Source organism: Zonotrichia leucophrys, chromosome 4 (assembly GCF_028769735.1).
Source record: "Zonotrichia leucophrys gambelii isolate GWCS_2022_RI chromosome 4, RI_Zleu_2.0, whole genome shotgun sequence".
NCBI classification, from domain to species: domain Eukaryota; kingdom Metazoa; phylum Chordata; class Aves; order Passeriformes; family Passerellidae; genus Zonotrichia; species Zonotrichia leucophrys.
The window spans coordinates 16581318-16604623 of NC_088173.1; the positions used below are offsets into that span (position 1 = coordinate 16581318).

At 41.7% G+C, this 23306-nt stretch overlaps 1 protein-coding gene across 1 annotated transcript in view; it reads left to right on the forward strand.

Moving 5' to 3' along the window:
• Positions 1 to 618: 618 nt before the first annotated feature.
• The window catches only part of VEGFC (vascular endothelial growth factor C), a 68384-nt gene continuing 45696 nt past the window's right edge, over positions 619 to 23306 (forward strand). The window contains 4 exon segments of the mRNA XM_064712235.1: positions 619 to 724; positions 727 to 811; positions 813 to 863; positions 865 to 1036. Of these exon segments, the coding sequence (XP_064568305.1) occupies positions 634 to 724; positions 727 to 811; positions 813 to 863; positions 865 to 1036 (399 nt within the window). The 5' untranslated portion in view covers positions 619 to 633.

The window sequence follows — 23306 nt, forward strand, 5'->3', positions numbered from 1 at the left end:
ACTGATTAGGATTCACAAAAATTTTCTTGGATGATTTCTCTGTGTGAGTTTTACCGAACTTCACCCCTTGGCTTCCGAGCCTAATGAAACGAGCCGGGCACGTCGCTTTTTCCTCGGGGCTGGGACGTGCCACGGGGTTTGTCTTGCGGAGCCGGAGCCGTGGCTGGACAAGCCCCGCTCTGCGGGACGGGACCGGCCGCGCTGGCCGCCCCTTCCCGGCAGAGCCGCCCCGGGCGCCTCCTGCCCGCGATGGGGGCCATCGCTCCCCGGGGCGCCGGCGGGAGGCGGCGGCGAAGGAGGAGGAGGAGGAGGAGGAAGGCGGCCGCCGGCCCCTCTCGGCGCGCAGAGGCGCAGGCAGAGGGCGCTTTCGCCATGCGCAGCCCCGGGCGCCGCGCACCCTCGGCCGCGCTGACAGCCGCCCGCACGGCACAGCACGGCACAGCCCGGCGGGGCCCCTCGGCAGCGAGCCCCCGGCCCGGCCCGCCCGAAGGAAGGCATCTCCCCGGCTGCGACCGGCCGCTCGGTCCCGCTCTGCTGCTCCCTGGCGCGCTCTCTTTCTCCCTCCTTCCCTTCCCTTCCCTCCTCCTCTCTGCGCTTTCCACCTCCCCTGCTCCTGAGTGAGCGCAGCCTCGGATGTCCGGTTTCCTGGTGGGTTTTTTACCTGGCAAACTCTGGATAACTTTGATGAGAATTTGCAAAGCGGCTGGGAAAGTTGGGAACTCCCCTGCAGGCGCATAGGAGCTGCTGCTACCGCATCTTCTCCATCCCACGGATTTTACTGCCTTGGATATTGCGAGGGGAGGGAGGGGGGAGAGGAAAAGAAGGAGCCTCCTAATTTCGGCTGCATTCCTGCGACTGCCCCGCTCCGCGCCCGCGCTGCCGTCGCTGCGCCATGCACTTGCTGGAGGTGCTGTCCCTGAGCTGCTGCCTGGCCGCGGGCGCCGTGCTCCTGGGACCCCGAGAGCCGGCCGCCGCCGCCGCCTACGAGTCCGGCCAGGGCTACTACGAGGAGGAGCCCGACGCGGGGGAGGCAAAGGTAAGCCCGTGCCCCCGCTGCAGATGCCAGCTCCTCTGGGCATGGGGCTGCGAGTCCCTTTGAACGGACGGTTTGGGAATTCCACCAAAGAAAAGATGCGGGAGAAGCTTTCTGAAGTGTGTGGGGGGGGTTCCTTAAAAGTGGGGGAAGGCATTTTTTTAGAAGTGTCTGAGTTTTCGGGGATGCTGGAGGGCGGGCTGCGCGGGGAACAGCTGCGTTTACAGAGGGACGCGCAACACCTGATGAGCGGAGGCAGCCCGCGGGCTGCGCTCCTGCCGTGCAGCGGGGACTGCTCGATCCCGATCCCGATCCCGGCCGGGCAGCGGCCCTCGGGCTGCGGCTGATGCCGGCCTGGAGCTGGGGCGCGCCCCGCAGGCGCCTCCGAGCGGGTCCTGCGCTGGGCAGCGCGGGGGCACGGAGGGACGGAGGGCGGGCTGAGGAGCGCTCCGGGGAGCAGCTGGGCACCGGAACGGAGCGGCCCGGGAGGCGTGGGAGGACCATGACAGCAAAACCCCAGACCTTCCATTTGTTGAGAGTTGGAGTTGTAACTTGGAGTTACTGACGCTTTGGGTGAGCTGCTGCTGCTGTGTGACAGAGTTGACGGGAGGTGTAAGGTGACACTCCCGTCTGAAAACCTTAGCTCTGCCCAGACGCATGGTGAAGGTTGGGGTTGAATTCTCGGATTCCAGACACAAATACTTAAAATTCTCGGTTAATTTTTGTTTGCATATTAAGTTTCGTAACATAAAACTCAAGTACCTTTGGTACTTGTGGTTATGCAGTTCCTGGTATGCTGATGCATAAAAAAGATGCATAGTATGTGGTTGTATAAGTATGTGGCATTGTTAGGGAGACCTTTGATGTCTGTCTTACCCTCATCTCATTGTTTTGAAGAGTTCTGACATACTTATTGAAAGCAATCATGACCTAGCTCATTCATTATTCATTTCAGTATGGGGCAGGAAGGGAGTTGTGTGGATTAAAATTTAAACTAATATTCTGATTTTTTTTCTCTTCCTATGCTGTTTGCTTTACTGAGTAGAAAGTTTGGGAAATTTTACTGTAACTACCTAGGAAATCAAGTTTTGATAGTATACATTAGCTGCACTTCAGGTATGCAAACTGTTGTACACCATATGTTGTACACAGAAGTCATACTTTCATACTTTTCAAATCTGCATGGAAAAGCTTACTGGTTATACTGTAGTCTCTCTTAAAATATTTAAACTACAGCTGAATGCTTACATTGCAATATTCTGAGTGCTAATAACGCTATCAGTGATCATCTTGCTTAAAAGTGTATAAAGTGTTTTTCACACCTCAGTATTTTAAAGTAGGAACACAAAATCAATTCAGTTAGCCACTCTTACCAGTTAGACTATTTATAAAAATTAAAAAGAAAAAAAAAGAATGTCAAAACTTAGTGGAGGGTAAAAATACCTCAACTCCTTCCAACCCATGCCTGTAAGTCAGTTATTTACTGGGTGAAACTGGCATTTGAGTTGTAAAGCCTTGGAATAGCTTATGCTGAAAAGGCAGAGAGACTCCAAGCTGGAGCATAGCACATACTTTGTGTACTTAGACTGCTGAGGTAGAACAGCTGATAGTGAGGGTACTCTCCTCAGTGATGCTTTTGTGCTCCCAGCATATGCTGTGGAAAGTTACTCTGTTTCTTGAAGAAACCTCGAAGTCTTTGGGAGCTGCCGCTGCAGTGCATTGTGCATAAGTGCAAGTGCACCCTGGAAAAAGAGGAACTGTCAGCAAAGCAAAGGAAGGAAAGGTCAAGAGACCAAGGAGAGTGGGATAGCATGTGTAAAGCAATTACGTTAATAGGAAAACGTTTTTGTGCCTGACTACTGCTGAGTAGTAAGTAGAGAATGATTCTGGATCCAGGCAGACTTAGTCATGTTGGAAGCCTTTAGTTATGAGTTTGTTGCTTTTGCTGGAACTGTTTGAGTAAGTGAGTACTGCACATATTTGTTTCTGTGAATGTTGAGATGAGTATTTTAGGTAATTATGAAAGGATTAAATAAGTAAACTGCAAATAATTGTTTCAAGGAAAATATGATTGTATTGTCAGTATAAAGCCAACTGCTTGAACTTTGTTAACTTCAAGGAAGTTCACAGATGTTATGTTTTTACTTCCCATCAAGATGCCATGCTGTTACATGTTAAACTGATGCCTAAGTGCAGGTCATACAGGCCATTGGGTCAGCTCTTCATTCAATATATGTATTTCTCTTCACTCCTATTTTAAGGGCTTTAGATTTAGAAAGCACTTTAAAAAGTGTGAATGAAGTTGAGGCTCCTCCAACATAGGAGGAAAAGCTGGCCAGAAAATAGGGGTATTGTATTTTTAAGCAGGTAATTTTCACGTATTAAACTTGTCTAGAGATTTGCAGCAACTTGGAAGTGTTACAGATATAAACAGTAGTAGTTCTTCATACACAGCTCTTGCAAGGGCATGTTCTGCAGCAAGTGGGCACTGATAAGCTTGTGCAACACTACCTCATCCCTCTCCCCTTCTACCCCCCACCCCTACTATTTTACTTTTTTTTCTGCCTAAGGGTATGATTCCTTATTTAACAAGCTTTCAGTGCCCAGATTAATACTCCTCAGCTGAACTGTCAGCTCAGTGGGATGGGAATGAGCCCTGCCCGTAAATCACCTCTTGCGGATTTCCTGCAGCACAGGGGGCTGTCCCGAGGAGCTGTGACCCCCTGGCAGCCACACCCGCCCCTCTCTCCGCCTGGGGGGCTCGGTGTGCGGGGCAGCCTGGTCCTGCAGTCAGAGCTCTGCTCCAGGCGGGCCCGGGCGAATCAGCCCTGCTGCCCCGGATTTCACGGGCTTGGCACGGACCCGCCGCCCCGCAGGGATGCTCGGAGCAGCTGCAGCAAGGGGAGGGTGAGCTCTTTGCAACTTTAGCTCCTTGTACTGGCTTTGAGTGTTTTTATAATGTGTTTAGTCCCTGGCTTGTGTTCTTTAGGTAATTTTGTATAAGGAATATGGGGTGAGTATAAACTATCTACCTGGGAGAGTATTATTTCAAAGAAATAAATAATGCCTTCTTGTTCGTTTGCTGAAAGTTTAAAAATGAACTGAAGGAACCACGTGGGTATTCTGTGCAGGAATTAAGCTTCTTAGGTCATTGAAATAAAGGTGTGGCAGTAGCATGTACCTAGACTTCATTAATGGCAATGAGGTAACAATAGCAGGAATAGGTTATTATGATAACAATACCTGGAATGAAACTACACAGCTGGCAGGGTTTGCCATAGCTGCACCATCATTTTGTTGCATAGCCTTGAGAATTATGTGACTGTGCAAATGCAATATTGGTCAATTATCCTGTGTAGTTTGAAAAGGTTTAAAACTATATTTAGGTGAAATTTTTTAGTTTTGTATTAGAATGGGAATAGCAAATGAAAATGTATTTACCTGTTGTAAAGCACATCCATGAAAATTTCACTGGGGCCTCTGTACACAGACAGCAGTAAAACACAGAGCAGTTTGAGCTGTGATTCTGTGATTTAGTGCAATGTAAATGCATGAGCTTACTTGAGGTACAATTTTCTTGGATGTTGCCTGAAATATACCTTTTAAATTTGATTATTATAAAATTATTTCAAATCTGACCTAATCATACAGTGCTGCTCATTGACCGCTAACAGAGTTTAAGTACTGTTAGTGAGTGGGAGTGTGAGGGAAAGCAGCGTGTCAGTTTCCTGGCTTTCCTGCTGTCACTGTATCTCCACGGTACAATCTCAGACCCATCAGTTTCATGGTGGCCCGTTAGTTCACCAAGTGCTTTGCTCAGTGTTCTGTGAACAGGTGAGAGATGAGGCTGCTGGTCTGTTCTGAAAACAAGCACACACCTCACTCCCTGTACTTAAGCAGTGCTAAGTAGAGCATGTAGGGAGAAGATTTTTTCCTGCTGCTGCTGTTTAGTCTGCTGCTAATTTTCTTGTGCGTATGTGTGTAGCCACTCTCTTTTTAGATGATGCTGGTTTTTTTTTAGAACCGTTATTTGTAACAGATACAACAGGATGAACATTGGTAGCAGTAATTATTTTAAAGAGTAAGCAATGCTTCTGCAAACATAGATATTAAACTTTGGTCTGGCCTTTTGTGTGACTAAAGTACAGTACTGAGCTCAAGGAGCTCACTGCACTTTCTAGTTCTTGGAGAGCATTCCTGTCTGGTGTAAGCATGCTAGTGTGCCTGGGAGGGACTTCAGCTGTTTGTCAGCAGCAATCCCATGCATTTATGAAGGTTATAAAAAAGCTGTGGAGGTAATTTTAACTGCAGTTTAAATGGCACACAGAAGCATCTCATCAAAAGTATTATTTTTATGCTCACTTACGTTGTGTGTATTCAAAGTCTTGCCTGTTTTTCAATGGTGTGTATCCACTTATTTTAGTAAAAATAAACCAGGACTTAGACTTCAGACTGTTGTAGCTGAGGGTGATGGTAAAAATTATCTCCCACTGATACCCTGCATCCAGGACAGAAATCTGTTGAGAACCTTCTGCTGCTGCTTTTTTAAATGTGGTCAGTGATTCATGAAAAAAAAAAAATCTTTGGAAAAAAAGGGAATCCAACTAAAGTCACACTGGTTTCCTATCAAATGTAATATCCTGTTTAATGTAAAAAAAATGTGTTACAGCTGTTTGTAGAATGAGTTATAAGAAATTCCAAGCAAGATTGTCCCTGAAAGTTCTTTTAAAGACTAAGTTGCTTCTTAGGAGTCTTGTTTGGTACAGTACTAAATTTTGCTTGGTAAGTAGGATAGGTATGATTGTTTTCCCTATCTATTATAAATGTTTATTACTTTTTAAATTTCACTTTGGTTCTATTCAGAGTGATAATGTAGTACCAATTTCCCCTCCATGTAAGTGTGTTACCTACTTCAAAGAAAGTAATGGCTGCATAAATTGCACCAGAGTTTTAATTTAAAACATTGATAACTTACAGGAGCATGGATTGTTTGTTGACTTTGTCAACTTGTTTGTCTTGTTTTGTGTTTATCTGCTTCAGAAGTTATTTTGGTGATAATATTTTGTGTTGCTCTCCCTCTTTGTTGCATCTCAGAATTTAGTTGGGAAATAGCTATGCTGTAAGTCATTTATTCTTCTGTTCTTCCATCGTAATCTTCATAAATCAATCCCTTTAACTCGGAAGTAGTTTGATGGGTTTTTTCTTTGGACATTTTCTGGCTCGTCTAAGATAGCTACAACTCCTTGCAAGTATTTAAAGACTGCAGTTGTCAGCGGAAGGAGTAGATATTATAGAAAGAAGCTCCTTTTTAGCAAAGTAACCAAGAGAAATGGTGTTCTTTGGGGAAGGAGGAGAAAACATGGGGGAAAACTTCTGGAAAGGAAAAAAATTATAGCAGTTGTTGTATTTTGACGGTATTGTAGTGTTTACTGAGTGTAGATGAGTGTGTAATCATTCTTCATGTAGTTACTAAGGCCCTATGTCATCTGCAGCTAACTTTTGGGATCTTGTTTATGGTTAACTTCAATGAAGAATGATTGCTTGGGGAAGTTAATGACATCAGTTACCTGACACTGCTGTCACCCTAACTGTATTACTCCATAGTGTTCAGATAATGACTTTACCTACTCACTCACAGTTTTCTGATAGTTTGACCTTCGGAATGCAGTTTAAAAACTGTTGAAGACATTTTGTATCTTGCTCCTTACTGAATTGAGCAGGACTTTTTATACTGGACAAGGGAAAATTCTGGCAAAGAATTGGACAGTTCTTGGAAGAAGATGCCAGAAGGCTGCTGGGGAGCAAATGATACATGTATTTCTGTCTGGTGTCAAGTGTGACATGACCTGTGTTACTTCTCCTATCTTCTTGTGGCAGCACTGATAATGCACTAAGTTATTTCAGGAATTGTGAAGAACAAAATCCTTTACACAATTATATGGTTTAATTCTTTCACTCTGCTTTCTCAATAGTTATGCTCTGTTGAGAAAGAGAGAAGAGAGGAATTAAGCAGAAGGGATAGCTTCCGAGAACAGATGCAACACTTGGCTATTTCCTAATATTTTTCCCTGAAGATGATCCATATTAAGTCCCCCAACACCCCACAAGCATGTGTGGAAACTTCTAATATTTCTAAAGATTTTTAGAAACAGTAGATACCCTGCTCTCCTGTATTGTTGTGGCCTCACCCTGAGTTCTGTGTGCAGTTCTGAGCCCCAGAATTCAAGGATGTGAAGGTCCTTTGATGTAGTTGTAGGAGGGCAACAAAGCTGGTGACAAGGCTGGAATGAATGTCCTGTGAGGAGCAGCTGAGGACTCTGTCCCTCTAGCTCAGAGAGGAGGAGTCTGAGGAGTGACCTCCCTGCTGTCTCAGCTTTCTGGGGAGAGGAGGTTGAGAGAGGGGTGCTGCTCTCTTGTCCCTCAGGTGCAGTGGTTGGATGTGTGGGAGTAGTTAAACTGCACCAGTGGAGGTTTAGACTGGACATTAGGAAGCATTTCTTTACTGAGAGGATAATCAAACACTGCAACAATATTTTTGGACAGGTGGTTGATGCCCTGAGCCTGTCAGTGCTTTGGAGACATTTGGACAATTCCTGTACAACATGCTCCAGCTTTTGGTCAGCCCTGAAGTGGTCAGGCAGCTGTACTTGGTGATTGGTGTAGGTGTTTTCCAACTGCAATATTATTTTCTATTTGAAATTGTTTAAAAGAAGCAAAACTACTGTTGTTGTCCTTCAAGTTAATTCAACTGCCAAATTCAGCTGGCCAAATGCATTTGTGGTGAGCTGCTCCAGCTGTCCAGAATGTACTTGTGGCATCAGTTACAATATTCAGAGCCAAGAGAAAAACTGGCCAAGTGAAGCTTTACACCTTATCTGCTCTTGACTTACTCATGTTTGTGTGGACAATCAAATGTTTGGAGGGCTAGTTAGTTTGTTTAATGGGTGTATTTGTTTCAGAGGGAGAGAGGGAAAGTTACAGCTGGTGGGTCAACTCTCCAGTCTGCTTAAGGAAAAGTCTCTTTGGTTTTCTTTGTTCCCTAAGAAAAAAAAAAAAAAGAAGGGAAAGCATTTCTTACCTCAAGCGCTGGAAGTAATTCTGAGAGGGTTTGGTGGGGTTTTCTCGTGTTCTTGTTTGTTTTGTTGGTTTTTTAAATAATCTATTTTTGTTTTAAATGCTGCCTTTGGAGCCCTGTGAATTTACCAGTCCTGACCTGTCATTCTTCTTGACTAACAACTGTGAGGTGCTGCACACTGTGTGACAGCTTTGTGACTGCTCTGAGGTGGAGACTATGAGGATACCATAATAGAAGCTTTCGCTGAAAGTCACTGACAGTGCTTGTATTTTGTACCCCTAAAAGGATAATTCTTTATTTGGTGTGCTGCTGAGGAGAGAATCTCTGCTTAATTGCACACTCACTGTTACTTAGAATACACCACTCCTATTTCATCTTAGAAATAGGGAACTTCAATCAGCCCAGTTCTACCTGTTTGTAACTACCCACAGATAAACTTGACAGAAACGTAATTTGCCTCTAAAAGTAATAATAATCAAGAGTCTTGGTGGAGGTAAGTAGCAATTCTATAAAAATTATACTATTATGGTTAGATCAGCAGGGCAATTAACTGTGGAAGGAAAATACAAAATAAACTTGTGAGCTGATGCCTTATTGACGTTTGTCCCTTCCCTAGGGACAGATGTTTCCAAAGTAAAACAGAGCCTAGGACTTCCTCTTCACCCCACCCACTCTCCAGCACATCTTGCATAATGGACAGGGCACTGCTGCAGTACAAATACAACAATTTACTTTGTTTCATTTGACTTAAGAATGTCAAATTTTTCATATTAAACATCCAATATCTCTTTGCCACAAGGACATTTTCTAATTTTACCTCCTTTAGTTCATTAGTACTGAAATATTCTGTGATTTGAAGGAAATGAGATGATCATGTTAATAAGCAGGCTTGCACAGTACAATCAGTAAATATGGAGAATTTGTTTTTCCAGGAAGGATGATTACTTTGACTTTCCAGTCAAATGTTTTTCTGGCTGGTTAGAGAAGGGCAAAATGTTGGTTCATTTAAAAATACCAAGAATCTTGTTGAGCAGTTCACAGGGCACAGCTTTCAGGAGAGCATTAATAGCTGCAAAAATCCCACAGATGCGATGCCCAATATGGTGGGTATTGGCCTGTCTCCTTTGTAAAGTTTAATTTCATCTAAACTGCCAGACAACAGAAGCAAGAGGCTCCAAATCAAATTCTCTGAGGCTTTCCCTGCTTGCTGGAGTGTCAGTGGTGCTGAGTGTGTGCTTTCTGCCCTGTGTTCCCAGGCCCACTCTGAGCTGTGGGAACTGTTCTGAGCGCACGGTTTGGAGTGGTCTGGGCCGCCTTTGTGGCTGAGCAGAGCCCAGCAGGTGGGCAGCTCCTGGTACCTCCGTGCAATTTGTTCCAGCTGCCAGGAATGCCTTGTCAATAGCACTGCACACGTGAGAATGTCCCCTCTTGGGAGGGGTTCAGTGTTTGTGTGCTGAGGGAGGTAGTGTAAATTAACAGCTGGACTCAGACTGAGATCAGACCACCTCAGAGTGGCAAACTGGTTGATGAAGGGCTGCCTACAGTTGTGGTTCTCTCCAAGATTGCAGTGTTCAAGTCCGATGAAAGGCAGTCTGTACAACTGAGAGTTGTAAAGTGTTTTGTGATAAAGCACTTTTATTTTTCTTATCCGAGAAGAGCTGCCGATTTCTCTCTGAGTATCAGTTATGAAAGTTATGAAGATTTTTAAGATTAATGATTTTTATTTCTCCATGTGGCTGGGCCAGCAGGTGATCAAATCACTAAAAACAAATAAAGTAAAAATCTGTAGAGGAGCTCTGAAGTACTTTCCTTTTTCGAATATCTGTGGATGGGCTGTAAAGCAGTAAAAGCACAATGAACCATGAATTTGGAACAGGAAGTAGGGAAAGGAGCAGAGAAGAATTTTCAGAGGGCAGGGCCATGCTTCAAAGGAAGGAAGAATTAGCCTGTTCTCTTGCATCAGGTAGAACTAAAGATTTAGGCAAACTCTAAATTGAACAGTCACTACTAATCTGGATTAACAGCATAAAAAGGCTCTTTGTAGTAATGAAACTCTTTGGATATCTTAGCTAGCAGTTTCAGAAAATTAATGAAATTTTCAAATCCTCATCTCATGTGACAGATGGATGATCTGTTTTTACTTTGAGCTTGTAAGTTGCTGCTTTACTCCATGATTAGTTGGCTTGTGCTGTATATATGGAGTATTGAAGTCACATAAGAAAAGACTATCTGTAGCTGGTCAGACAAAATGCCTGATTAGCCCTATGTGCCACTCTCAGCAATCTGACTGGGGAGCCCATGCTCTATAGCCACTGACCTTGCACCCTGTGCCCCACTGATGTGGCAGGGGATGACTGGAGAGTGGTGTTGGAATCCTCACACACAGTACATGATGAGAAATGATCTGTCACATCCTCCCCCCAGCCCACCCTTCTCCCCAGTTCCTTCCAGGTGAAGGCTGCCTTTTATCCATGGCCATGTCTGTTCCTGCAAGAAGACAGTACCCAGTGAGTCCTGCCCCCAAAAGTTTCTTTTATCCTTGAGCATGTGAGCTGCCCTGATTGATTCACCTGTAGGGAGCTTGATGCACAACATCCAGCTGATTTGTCCTCAAACCACCACATGGAAATGGCTTGGGAAATTTCTATTCCACTTTTTTCTTCCACCTTTGCATCCCACAGACCAGGTTTAGGAGAAATACCTGGTGTGTCAGCATGTACCTGCTGCTCCTTGGCCAGCTGGGGACTTCAGTTGGAAAATTCAGCAGCAGACATTCACAGCATCCCCAGACTCATCATGTTTGTGAAAGGGCAGCCATGGCAACATGCACCTGGCTGCAGGCACTCTTCTGGTCTTTCAGTACCTCTTAGTTTCTTTTGGCTGGCCTTCTTTTCTTTTTATTTATGCCCTTACCATCCAAAGCCCTGCCAAGTTAGTAATAGTGAGGATCTGCTTGACAGCCTCCCTCTGAGCAAAGAAATGGAAAGTGTCCCTGCATGCTGACAGGCTGTTGGCTGCAGCTGGTGAACTTCCTTGCCTTAAATGATGGGGTGTGTGTGTTATTTCATTTTCTTTAATAGCTTTCAGTGGACTTTTCTCCAGGTGTTCATTGAGCCCACAGAAGCTTTTCACATCAATGCTTCTCTGTATCAACAAGTATGCCTTTAAGTGGATGTTCTGTTTACTATACATAATGGTAAATTAAAAAACAACCTAACAAAGGCTCAAGACAAACTAAGGGGTTGGTTCTGACACCTGCTGATTAAATATGAAACTTCCAGAGTCCCTCCTCTGGACAAGGCAGGGGGCAATTCTGTTCTTGTGGTTTTATTGAGTTCCCTTCTCCACTGTTCTTTTTCAGGCTAAAGATCTTTCACTTATGTAACCCGTTTTTTGAAATGAAACTGTTCTTTACCTTTGATCACCTGAATTCATGCCTTTTTAATTCTCTCTAAGACTGCACAACAAGGAGAGGGGGTAGCCAGGAGTGCACACAAGATTCCATATGTGGGACACAACAGATGTGTGTAGGGACACAATGATGTTTTGTTCTCTTTCCTAATAATTCCACTTGTGTATTTGTTTTAAAAGTGTGTCTTGATATGCCAGTATTTTGTAACATGTCAGACATGAGTATGATTAAAGTGCCTCCTTTAAAGAACTACCCATATTTATATTGAAGAACAGGATGGGGGAAGGCATTTCATAGTTATTACTACTTCCTCAGAATTCACATAAAAGTTGTTCTTAGGGGCCTGTTTCAAGATGATGTATGATTATTTAGACTTTTGTGTTCATTATGCTTTTAATGTGTTTTTCTGCCTGCCACATGTGCACAGTAAGAGATTTAATGGAACTAGCTATCTTTTGAGTTATAAACCATGAGCTGTATATTTAATGTCCTTAATGATTTTTCTTTAAAAATGAGATGTGGTCTCAGTGTGATCTGTGAAATATGTCAGCAGTCCTGCAAAGACTGTTTATGCCTCCTAACAATAAGATGTCACTGTCAGGCAGGATTTGTGAGGGCTTGGTTATGTGCACTAATTAGGTGCATATGACCAAGCAAATTTTAAAACCTGCCCATGCTTGCAAATTTTTAGATACATGTCAAGCCTAGCCTAAAGCATAAGAATATAGGAAATACCCCACTGGGGCAAGCTAATGGTTTGCAAGTGGCCTTTGTCGTGTCAGTGGCGTGTGCTGTTCTGTTTAAGGAGAATATTTGGACATTATCAGATTCTCCAGAGCCCTCCCCTCCTACTCACCTAACATGCTCAGTTGTTGGGTTGAGGATATTAGAAGACATCCCTCTGCTTCTTCAGTATCTCTTTAGGGATGTCTTGTCCATGGCTTGGTCTGTTTTCATACTGAAGATTCTATTAGCAGTTGGTAGATTCTGACCTACTTCATACCACGATGATGCTGCTTTGGGGGCAGTGGAGTTTCTTTGGTTTTGTAGACTTGCAGTCTATGTAAAGAATGTTCTATAGATAATTTTTATTAATATTATTAAGATTTATAATTTGAACCTTGTGTCACATAGGCACATAAGTTATTTTCAGCACTTGGGAGGAAGAAAGGGCATTTAATTTGAGGATCTGGGATATATGTCCTTAAATTTTGAAGACCAAACTAAAGAAGAAACATAAATGTGTCATTTAATTATTTTATTCTGTATTTCAGTCAAATACAAATTTCATTAGCTCATATATTTTGGCCAGTCAGAGTCAGTGGGTGCATTGTCAGATTTCTCTCACCCTCTTGGTTAAGAGACTGATTTTATTTTCATCTTTAGACCTTTATTATATCTGAGGTGCCTCTTTAGTTGCCGTCTGCCTGTGGCTTTGCCAGCTTGGGGAAATATTTTCCCTCCAGGTCAGAATTAAAATCTGTAGCTGTTTTGAGGTGTTTATGGTGCCTGAAAACCTCTATTATGGATTCATTTGTAGGAAATTCCATCTTCCAAGTGCCATTTGATGAACAGTAGTGCAGTGCTGCGTACACGGGCAATGCATGAGATCCTTTCCTTCTCTTGATGCTCTGCTCCATAGCAAAGTACAGGAACAGTTGCAAGGGTATTTAGAGGAAGGAGGTGGAGTTGAGTCACAAATTTCCCTTAATTCCGTATTCTCATCTTCTAGGAGGAGGGAGAAGATAAGGGAATTAAGAGAAGCCCTTCAGATAAAGATTATACAGTGTGAGCTTTAGCAGACATTGAGTGTTACCCCCTCAGAAATGTCTGTAATCTTCTGAAGAAGATGAAGTCATCTAGGGTTAGGATTTTTTTTTAAATTTGTCCTTGCATTGTTTTTCCTTCTGCTTTGTGGTATTGGGACATTTTTTTCTTCTGCTCACTAGAAAAGTGCCATGTTCTGCTGTATTTGAGGAATTTATGCATCTTGCCAAAGGTTCCATTGAGGCATATTTGTTTAAATAATTTTTGTTATAATAGATAGATATTATCTAACAAGTCATATATTGAATAAAAATGAAGTTCTTCTAGATCGTGATAACATTTTTGAATTATAAATATTTTTTCATATTTGTGCCAATCTATTGATTTCTGTCATTGTTCTGCACATATTTATTACAATTGTGAAAACAATTACAATTGTATTTAGCTTTGATTTTGTTCTTTCCTTCCTCAAAAACCCTGGTATGTGCATTATCATAAAGCCCCAACTTAGACTATTTCACATGTATTCTTTAAAGACTTAAATTTTTGTCATCACTATACATACATTTTTTTTACCTTCAAACTGCCTGCTCTTAAAAAAGCTTTTTCTGAGCCAGAGTGGGTTGTGTTCATTAGCTAATTAGTTTAATCAGAATTGGAATTTCCTTTTCACTTTGAGTTAGTGCAGTACTGAAGAATTTAAAGTAAATGCAAAGTCTTAGTAAGATATGAAATTAATTGCTTTTCTTACAAAACTTGCACTGATACCTGAGTAGCAATCCTAAAAGAAAAATGGAATTAATAAATGAAAGAAAAATGGAATTAATGATTTTGCTAATCATTAAAGTAACAGAATTTCATGCAGAACTACTCTAGTCCACTACTTACCAATTTTCCCATCTGTTTCCATAAAATCAGAATTAGTTTGCAGCCAGCATCCTGATACTCTGATATGTAAGTGCTTTAGCTGTGCTGCAACAATGGCTTCAAAGTCTGCTAGGAGATTGAAATAAAACAAAGTAGGAAACCCCACAACCTCTCTGACTCTAGTCAGTGAAGATCACCACAGTTTGAGAAGTTTCTACCACCCTCTTTAAGGTCACTGTATTTAATGCCAAGCTCTGCCGGAGCTGTACCTTGGAAGGACAAATTGTATTATTTGATTATTTTTCCTTACTGAGTTTGCAGTGGTTTTACTAGAGTTGTCTGAAATACACTAATTTTCTAGTATAATTATGCTCTGTAAGCAAAACTGATAGAAAGGTGTAATTGGTCCTGCCTGTCTGGGTCCCGCCCTGGTAGCTGAAGAAGGTAGTGTCTGTGACAAGGAATTGTGTTGCTTATGAGTTATGGTAAATAAGGCTGTACTTCATTTGACAGAAGAGAGCTCCAGCCAGAGGCCTGTCTCTGTTCTCCTGGTTCTTTCTTCTTCCTCTACATTTGTTGGGAAGCTGGGGAGGGAAGTACTCCTTTTGGTAGCAGCATGGATTTCTGCTGGATTTACAGTAACTGTGCAACAGTTTACTTATGAGTACTTCAGGCAAATAACTCCTAGTGGCTGATCTTGCTTTACTGCGTAGCAAAATCAAGAGCTGTTGTGTACCTGGATGCAGTGTTTCACAAACACCTCCTCATGACCTGTGGCTACCAATGGGAACAGATTATTCTAATAAAATTCTTTCTCATTTAATCTTTGTAGGTAATATGGTTCTTATTAGCCAAACTAATTTTGGTGATCTTTTTTTCTCCTTACGTACATATAGGATAAGAATAAGCAATATTGAAGTGGAAGGCTGGTACTACTGGACTGATTGCTAATTTAACTAGTCAGCGGTGCTTCCTGCAGAGCATGGCTCAAGAGCAGCTATGAAGCTCCAACTCAGGTTTCCCTGTGATTACATAGTACTGTGCTTGTGTTCTGTGTAAAGTGATTTGGTTAATGATGTAATTGTAAATGGGTTAATTTTTGCAACAAATTCCGTGTAGTTCGTGAACAGCTGAACTTGCACTGGCAATTTGCAAGACTGTCCATTGGTTATTTATATTGAGTGAAGGTAGTTGTCCAAAATTATTTCTGTAGAAATAACTAAACTACCAGAAGGACATATAAATATTATTTGTCTTCTGCTTTGTACTTGGACTTTCAGTGACACAAGTTTGGAGTCTGGGAATCTTTCTCTTGCTGTGATATGAAGATTTATTATCAATGTCTTGCTGTCATTCCACATAAATAATATGTTTCACTAGAGCCAAGATAAATCTGGTAGTGCTGACAAGCATGGAAACCACAAATGTATGAAGTGTATGAATACACTACAGCTTGCTACTTCAGTAAAAATAGTGTTCAGAAGTTGGATAATGCTAGTGTTAAAAACTTGCTTTTTTTCTGATGTACTTCTGATACTCTTTGGAGTTACCTGATGTTTAGGGACTTTGAAAAGATAAACACAAATGCCTGCAGCTGTATTATCCAAATCTAGAGGGCAGCCTCCAGTCCTCTGCAGAATGAGGCTGGCTATGGGCAACTGGGGAGCATCACCAGCCTAAGTGCTTCCACTTAACTCCCTCACTGCAGCCTGTGAATTACATGCTGAACCTAATTTGGGGACTGTGAATTGATGCATAAACTGATACAGCTGAAGAGAGAGAAGGCTGTGTGTCTTAACACCTTTGAGTGTTTTTTGCTTATTTAGGGCTGCTTTGTGTAAGTAGTAAAATAGCTGAGGGGGCAGCAGGCTTTTGTCCTTTAGGCTTCTTGAGCAGTTCCTATGTTTTAAATCTGTCTCTAATTTCTCACTGTGTTTTGTCTACACCTTGCTTCTCTTCTTCATCAAACTGTGAAATAATCTGATCTCTCCCTTCCCATCTTAGTACCTGTAATCATAATTTTTAATTGCCCTTTCTCATTTGAATAATGAGGTTACACCAGGCTGTCATGGCTCTTTGATTTCTTTTCCACTTTTTCTTTAGCAAATTGGTGCCACTGTATATTCCTCATTGGAGTGTGTGTCTCTCCCCATCTCCCTCCCCAGCTCCAGATCACAGCTTTCTTTTCCTCTTTCTCTCACTCTCTGCTCTGAGATCCAGGTTTCAGCTGCAGACTCCACTCTCTTCCCTCCCTGTGTCCTTTCTTTTTCTCATTTTATTCTTAGGGCAAAATGAGCCTGTTCCTGTTTTGTGTTTCTTTACACTAAAGTTTATTCTTCTCACTGCTGTTGCTTCATGACCCACTGCAGACCAAAGCTGTACCTGCACAGCAGGTCTTGTTTAGCAACTGCAGGGAATATACTCTGATTGCTCCTTAAAACTTTTTGTGTTTTAGCAGAGCAATCTGCTAGAGTCTACCAGAAATTCATAAGCTGTGAGGCTTATTTGTTGGCTAAATTTTACTGGAGATTTTAAAAGTATGCCCCTGAGGCACCCTCCATTTTTTCTTTGTCCTCTCATCACTCCATATCATACCTCCCTGTCACTTTAAGGTGCTGCAAATCTTCTCTGAGGAGGCTGCACTATATTAATGTGGACAAGAAACAGACATTAGGACAGTTCCTCAGTGGAAAATCAAACTTCAGGTTAAAGTCTGTGAAAACCTTTGAGTAAACAGCTAGAAACAAGGTCTTACAAGCGGGCAAACTGGAGAAGTTCCCGTTAACTGCCAGAACCTGCATGGTTTGCATTGCCAGCACAAATGGTATTTATTCCCATTGCCCATTGCTTGTTTGTCACCTGCACTGTCCCTTCCTGAGTGCCAGTGGGAGATGTGGGGAACTGGATTGGGAACATGATCCTGGTGGCAGCTTGCCTGGGCAGAGGTGTGAGGGTTAAGGAGTACTTGGTTGGACTGTTTTGGTTTTGTTTTAGTCTGGTTTAGTTCTTGGCTTCACATGTGCCTGTATCTACCCAGGAGACACGAATTTGTGGGAGGGCATGAATAAGCAGTTGGGAATAGAAAGAGTGGGTGTGGGGTTTTTTTTGGGATAGTCTAGGACATTTGTTGATCAATAACTTAGATCACAGTGGTACTGTTAACCCAGCTGTGAGGGCCTGTTTGCTTTTCACTTTGCAATGTCCTATGAAAAAATAGCCCTAGAGCAGAAAATGCCTTGAAGGAGGTAGTCGTTCTTTGAAAAACATCTGTGATTATTGTGCCGTAACTGCTCAAAGTTTAAGCAGCTGAGTCATGCTGTCTGGTCTTGTGTTGTAGCTACAAGACAGAGACTGGCAGCCATGAGGAATACATGGTATGGCCTCAGTAACCACACTTACAAGGTATATTCACAAATTTCAGTTTTCAAAAGTTACCTCATTTAAATGGGCAGGCTGATTGAGGGAGGTTTAAATAAGTGTGCGCTTGCACATTTATCCTGTGTAACAATAGCAACACTTTTCAGTTGCATTTCCTGTTTTCTGTAGCCTCTTTGGTGAAATTGCTGAGGGATTTTTCTAAAGCATATGAAACTTTCATCCTCAGATCAGGCTCAGGTTTCTGCAGTATTGAACATCTGCTTGGTGTTTGAATCCCGTTGGTTGGTGCTGAGTTGCACATAGCAAGTAGCTGAAGGAGAAGGTGAAAGGGATAAAGCAAAGCAGCAATGAGGAGATTGGAACTGCTATCCGGTTTATTCCTACTGCTCCGGTAAAATGTATGCAGAAACGAAGGTTAGTAGGAGCACTACATAGCATACTCTATGCTGAGAGAGTCTAAAGCACATTTGATTATTTTTTAAAGAAAAAAACTGTATATAGATCAAGCTTCTGGCTGCTAACACCAGCTGTTGTCTTGATTCCCATTCAGTGCTAATACAGTGGAATTGAAGGGGAGATAATTTTAGTATGGAATTTCCTGAGATCATATAGTTTTATTTTAAGGTATTGTTCTGTATCCGGATGCTGTTGCTTAGTTTAGATCTAGCTATAGAATATAATCATGCTGCTCCCACCCTTTTATGTATAGACACACAAATACACATGCACATTCACAATATGTGTCTGTATCTATATTTACACATAGATTCTTTAGATAACTTGAAAATAGAAATACAAATGTGTGTTTAAAACTGTCACATTACAATTCTGCTATAGCTGAAGTAAAATTACTCAATTTTTTTCCATAAATTAATCTCTGCTAGTTTTATGGTTTTGTTTCCAGTAGGTCAGTTTCAGTTTAGAAAACACAAAATCCAAAAACAAATTTAAAGTTAAAATAGTCTGGAAAACAGGTATTTACTGCCAAATTTTAGATTTTTTTAACTGCCTGTGTTTACAATGCCTAAAACTTTTATACTGACTGTCATGGTTTAACCCCAGCTGCCAAATGCCACACAGCTAAATACCACTGCCCCCAACTCCTAGTGGGATGGGGAGGAGTATCTGGAAAAAGAAAGGTAAAACTCATGGGTTGAGATAAGAACAGTTCAATAATTGAATTGTTGAATAATAATAATAATAATAATAATATTGGAAAGAACAAAGAAAGAGAGGATTCAAACCAAAGAGAGACAAGTGATGCACAACACAGTTGCTTCCCACCTGATGCCCAGCCCATCCTCGAGCAGTGATGGACTCCTTTGAGTTTCCATACTGTTCGTGATGTTTTCTGGTATGGAATATCCCTTTGGCCACTTCAGGGCAGCTGTTGTGGCTGTGCTCCCTCCCAGCCTCTTGTGCACCTGTTTGCTGGCAGAGCAAGGGAAGCTGGAAAGTCCTTGGCTTAGGCTAAGCACTACCCAGCAACACAGTGTGTTTTCAGTGTCAATCTCATACCAAATCCAAAACACAGCCCTGTACCAGCTACCAAGAAGAAATGAGCTCTGTCCCAACTGAAAGTAGGATGCTGACTCTGTTAAACAGTGAGGAGAGACTCAAATTGGAGATCAATAAGCTGTTTTTCAGGACCTCGTGCTTATACTTGTTGCAGTCTTGGTGTATCTTACCTAGGTGTATGTTAAGACTCCAGGATATTTACTTCTTATGCTTGTTAATACTATATTGCCATAAGATTTCAAGTCTGTATACTCATTGACAGTTGGAATCTCAGGGTAGTAGAATGCAGCAAATCTTCATTATCAAGACAACTGTTCATATTTAGGGTGAAACATATTTTCATGCCAAAATCATGACTTAATTTAGAAAAGATTTTGTAATTGTTAGCTGCCTGACTCATCATACAGTCAAATCACAGTGTGCATGCTCTCTGATGTGGGTAAGTGGAAGGCTGACTGCTTTCACTTGAAGTATTGTATTGTGTTCTGTATCATTTCATATTATAAAAGATGATCAAGATGTGCACAAGACAGATGCCACTGAGTTAGTAACTTTCCTTTTATTAATGAGCTACTTTTAAGTAGTTTTACAGGTCTTTATTCCCTAATCTGCATTAAATACATGCATGACTATAACTTGTTTCATATCTAAATGTTACTGTCCGCAAATGTGCCTTTAGATAAGCTCAGAAGCCCCTGTGGCGGTGCCAATGAAATAGCTGCCTGCGCTCTCAGATGCCAAAGGCGGGATCTCTTTCACTCCTCCTCCTGCCTTCTTGATTCATCTTTCTTTAATAGTTTTATTCTGAGTGGAGAAGTGAGACCCAAGTCACCTCTCTCACACTCATTTCATCTGAGTCAAAAGTGTTTTATAGTTACCTCATTTTTTTTTTTTGTCGTATTTTCCCCGAACTGTGAAGTGCAATAGAATTCATCTTTCTGCTTAAAACAGAAAAAGTTGTTTTGAGTAGATTGCAATTACAATAAGACCCAGGTGACTTGTAGGTGAAGTGCAGTTCTTGCCTCAGTACTCCAAGTGATAGTTTCATAGAAAATATGGCAAATGAGGAACACTGAATGCAGTCCCCTATATTTCCCATTCGTGTTTTTATGGCAAAAGGCTGCTTAATTTCATTAGAAAGGAAAGTGGAAATTAAAGTGAATTAAAACTCTTACCTCAAATCCAGTGCAGTACCTTGATTTTTTTAAACTTGATAATCCTGACCCTGTCAGTCTCATATTTATGATTGCTAATGTGCATTGACAGAAACAAAGCATAGGAGAAAACGTATTCTTGAATGCCTGCCAACTGTAATTGGAAGAACAGTTCAGCTGTCCTACCATGCTAGTTTAAATTGCCTTACTAATAAATTGCAAGTGTTTTATATGGTCTGTAGAACAACAACCTATAAAGATAGGGAGAGCAATAAACAAATCTACAATATTGCTGCAGAAGTGCTTCCTATGTCATTGTTATCTGCTGGGTCACATAGAAAACCCTTTTTTTACCTGCTCCAGTAAAATGCCAGCACTCCCAAATAGGAAAACTGTGATTCCAGCAAAGCAAAATAATGAAAATATAATCTCATTGTAGTTAAAATAGAACTGTGATTTACCATTTAATATTTAACATTATATATACTTGTTGCATAGAAGACTAAATGTGAAATAGTACTAGAAGATTGATTTTAAAACCACAGTAAGTAATGTCTACATTCCAGTGTTGTCAGTGAGACAGCATTATGAGAATCTCACACATATAAAAGGAAACAAGAGTGAATTGTACCCCCCTTCCCTCCTCTGCATGTGGCATTAGTAAGGCAGTTTCAATGTCTACAGATTCAAGTGATGAATCCAAACATCATTGCAGCCTTATTATGCTGATCAGGGAGTGACATGGGTGTCTCTCTTCATTGTAGTGATTATATATAACTCATCACATGATTGGAGGTAATGTTCTTCTTGTCCCTAATTGTCCTCTTACCAGCACACATGCTGCTTTTATATGAGTGTATATTCATCCATCATAGATCAGCAAACCAGAGTAGGTATCTTCATGGCTTGTCTGTTTCTAGTTAAGTGAAGAGAGAAGAGCTGTGATCTTTCCATAAATGTTATGACAGGGAGCAAGCTGTGTGAGTAATTCGTGCAGCCCCAGCTTGCCCTTATTTACATCTTGAAATATCTGAAAAAGAGCACTGGAGGAAGCTGTAGCTACGTGCAGAAGGAATTATTCTAGTGAGCCAAATCCAGTCAATAATTTTGGGCATCTCAGTCCAAATGACCTTTCTGGCTTTGGAAGAAATATTTAATTTTTTTGAGCTTTTTGTCATTGCTGGGCTTTGTATGGAAACATATGTGGAAGTTTGAATTGTGCCTCCAAGAGTTTAAATAAAACAGTAACAGTTCTGTTTGAAGATGGAAATAAGATTTGGCAATATTGCTAACAGGAAAAGAAAAGCTTTCAAGCAGTGTATTTAGAGAACAAATATAATTTTTTTCGTAATTAAATATAAATGCACTTTTCCACACATGAGCATGCTAGACCTGAAATATGCTTTGCATATTAAAAATATGGGGTTGCTCTGATCTGTTAAGGAGTATAAAAGTCATAAACTAAAGAAGTGAAATCTTTAAATCTAAGAGTTATTTTGGCTTGAGTTCTCTTATTTACTCAGTTTTATATCCCAAATAAGTGTATTAGGTCAGTAGTTACTCTGGGCTTGCACTTATGTGAAAACAGAATGCAATCCCATGTTTTTGTCCCAGTCTGCAGACTTATGTCAGACCCACACGTAGAAAGAAACAAAATATGGAGCCAACATCCTCAGTAGAAATCTCAAGTCTTTACTCTTAGCTATACTTTTAGGTGAAAGATCAAGGGTCTGATCTTTGTGGCGACAAAGTGGGGAAAAGGGGCAACCAGCTGCTGAGGGCCAGATTCTGTGATCCAGTGTGACTGCACTCAGGGTATCCATGACTGGGCTGTTGCCACTGGGATGCTGGGGAGCTGCCCAGTGTGAAGCAAGACACTCTGATGGCTGGGCATCACTTGCTGGATGGTTTTAAACTTCTGATAGAAACTTTACTGGGATAACAGATACCCATTTCCAGGGAAAGCATTCAGAATATCAGACCATACATAAGGAGTGGTCACTGACCCCTTCTTCTAAGTGCAATTTTTAGATATAAGCACCTGTTGCACTTTGCACAAAACTCAAGCTTTCAGAGGGTGCCAAAGCGATCAGCTTCCTGGAGAGATTCTCCTTGGTGACCCTCCTTTGTCAATCCCAAATAACTTCATGTGCGCAAATGGTGCTTGGACATGCTGTTGTTTCAAACTGGTAAGCAGGTGTGGGTAAGTGTGGTGAAACACCTTTGGGTATTGAGCATGGTTAGAAAGCACTTGCAGCTTCAGTTAATTTTGTTGTCCCTGCAAATACAGCCAGATGGAATGCTATTTTGTCTGCATGTGATAGAAGTGTGTTAGGTGCATCTTTGGTGTATGTAATTTTCTATCATAGGATAGAAGAAAACTGAGGATTTTAGTTTTCACCTTCACAGAAAGGTGAAAACTACAGGTGGGTGTAGGGTAATGGACAGGTCCTCTACCTCCAATTCTAAGCTCCTTTAAGGTCCTCTACCTCTAATTGACGTTACCAGGTTGTGCAGCAGCTTGCTGAGCGAATTAGAGCTGCTTTCAAATTTCATGCCACGGTGGCGTGGAAGTTCTTCTGTGGGCATTTGTCCTCCTTCTTTCATTCCCTCACTAAGAGGCTTAGAAAAATCTGCAGCACTTCATATGAAACACTTCTGCTCAAAAAAATGCTCCTTGGAGCCATTGAGTCCCCTTCCCAGCCTGCGAATGCAGCTGCAGTGTCATGTACAGAGGGCAGACCAGGTCAGACTAATTCCCTCTTTGGGAAGCATGGGCACCAGCCAGAGACTTGAAATATGAAAGAAGCTCGTTTTGGAGAAGTCATAGACATGGTAGTGAGAATTGGTGTAATTCTCTTCTTATTTATGGAAAACAAACAAAAAACCACAAACCCCAAAACTGCTGCATTGCTCAATGTGTATATATAAAGCCATAATAATTGCTACAGAAAGTGGAGACCCAAAGAAGCTCCTTTTGTTTTGTTTCTGTAATTTCCAACAACCTTTTAGTTAAGGATTATAGTGGAAAGGGAGGTTTAGAAAGCAGTATCTTGAATTTGAGAGGAAACCTGTTATTGAACCACAGTTTAAGACAACTGG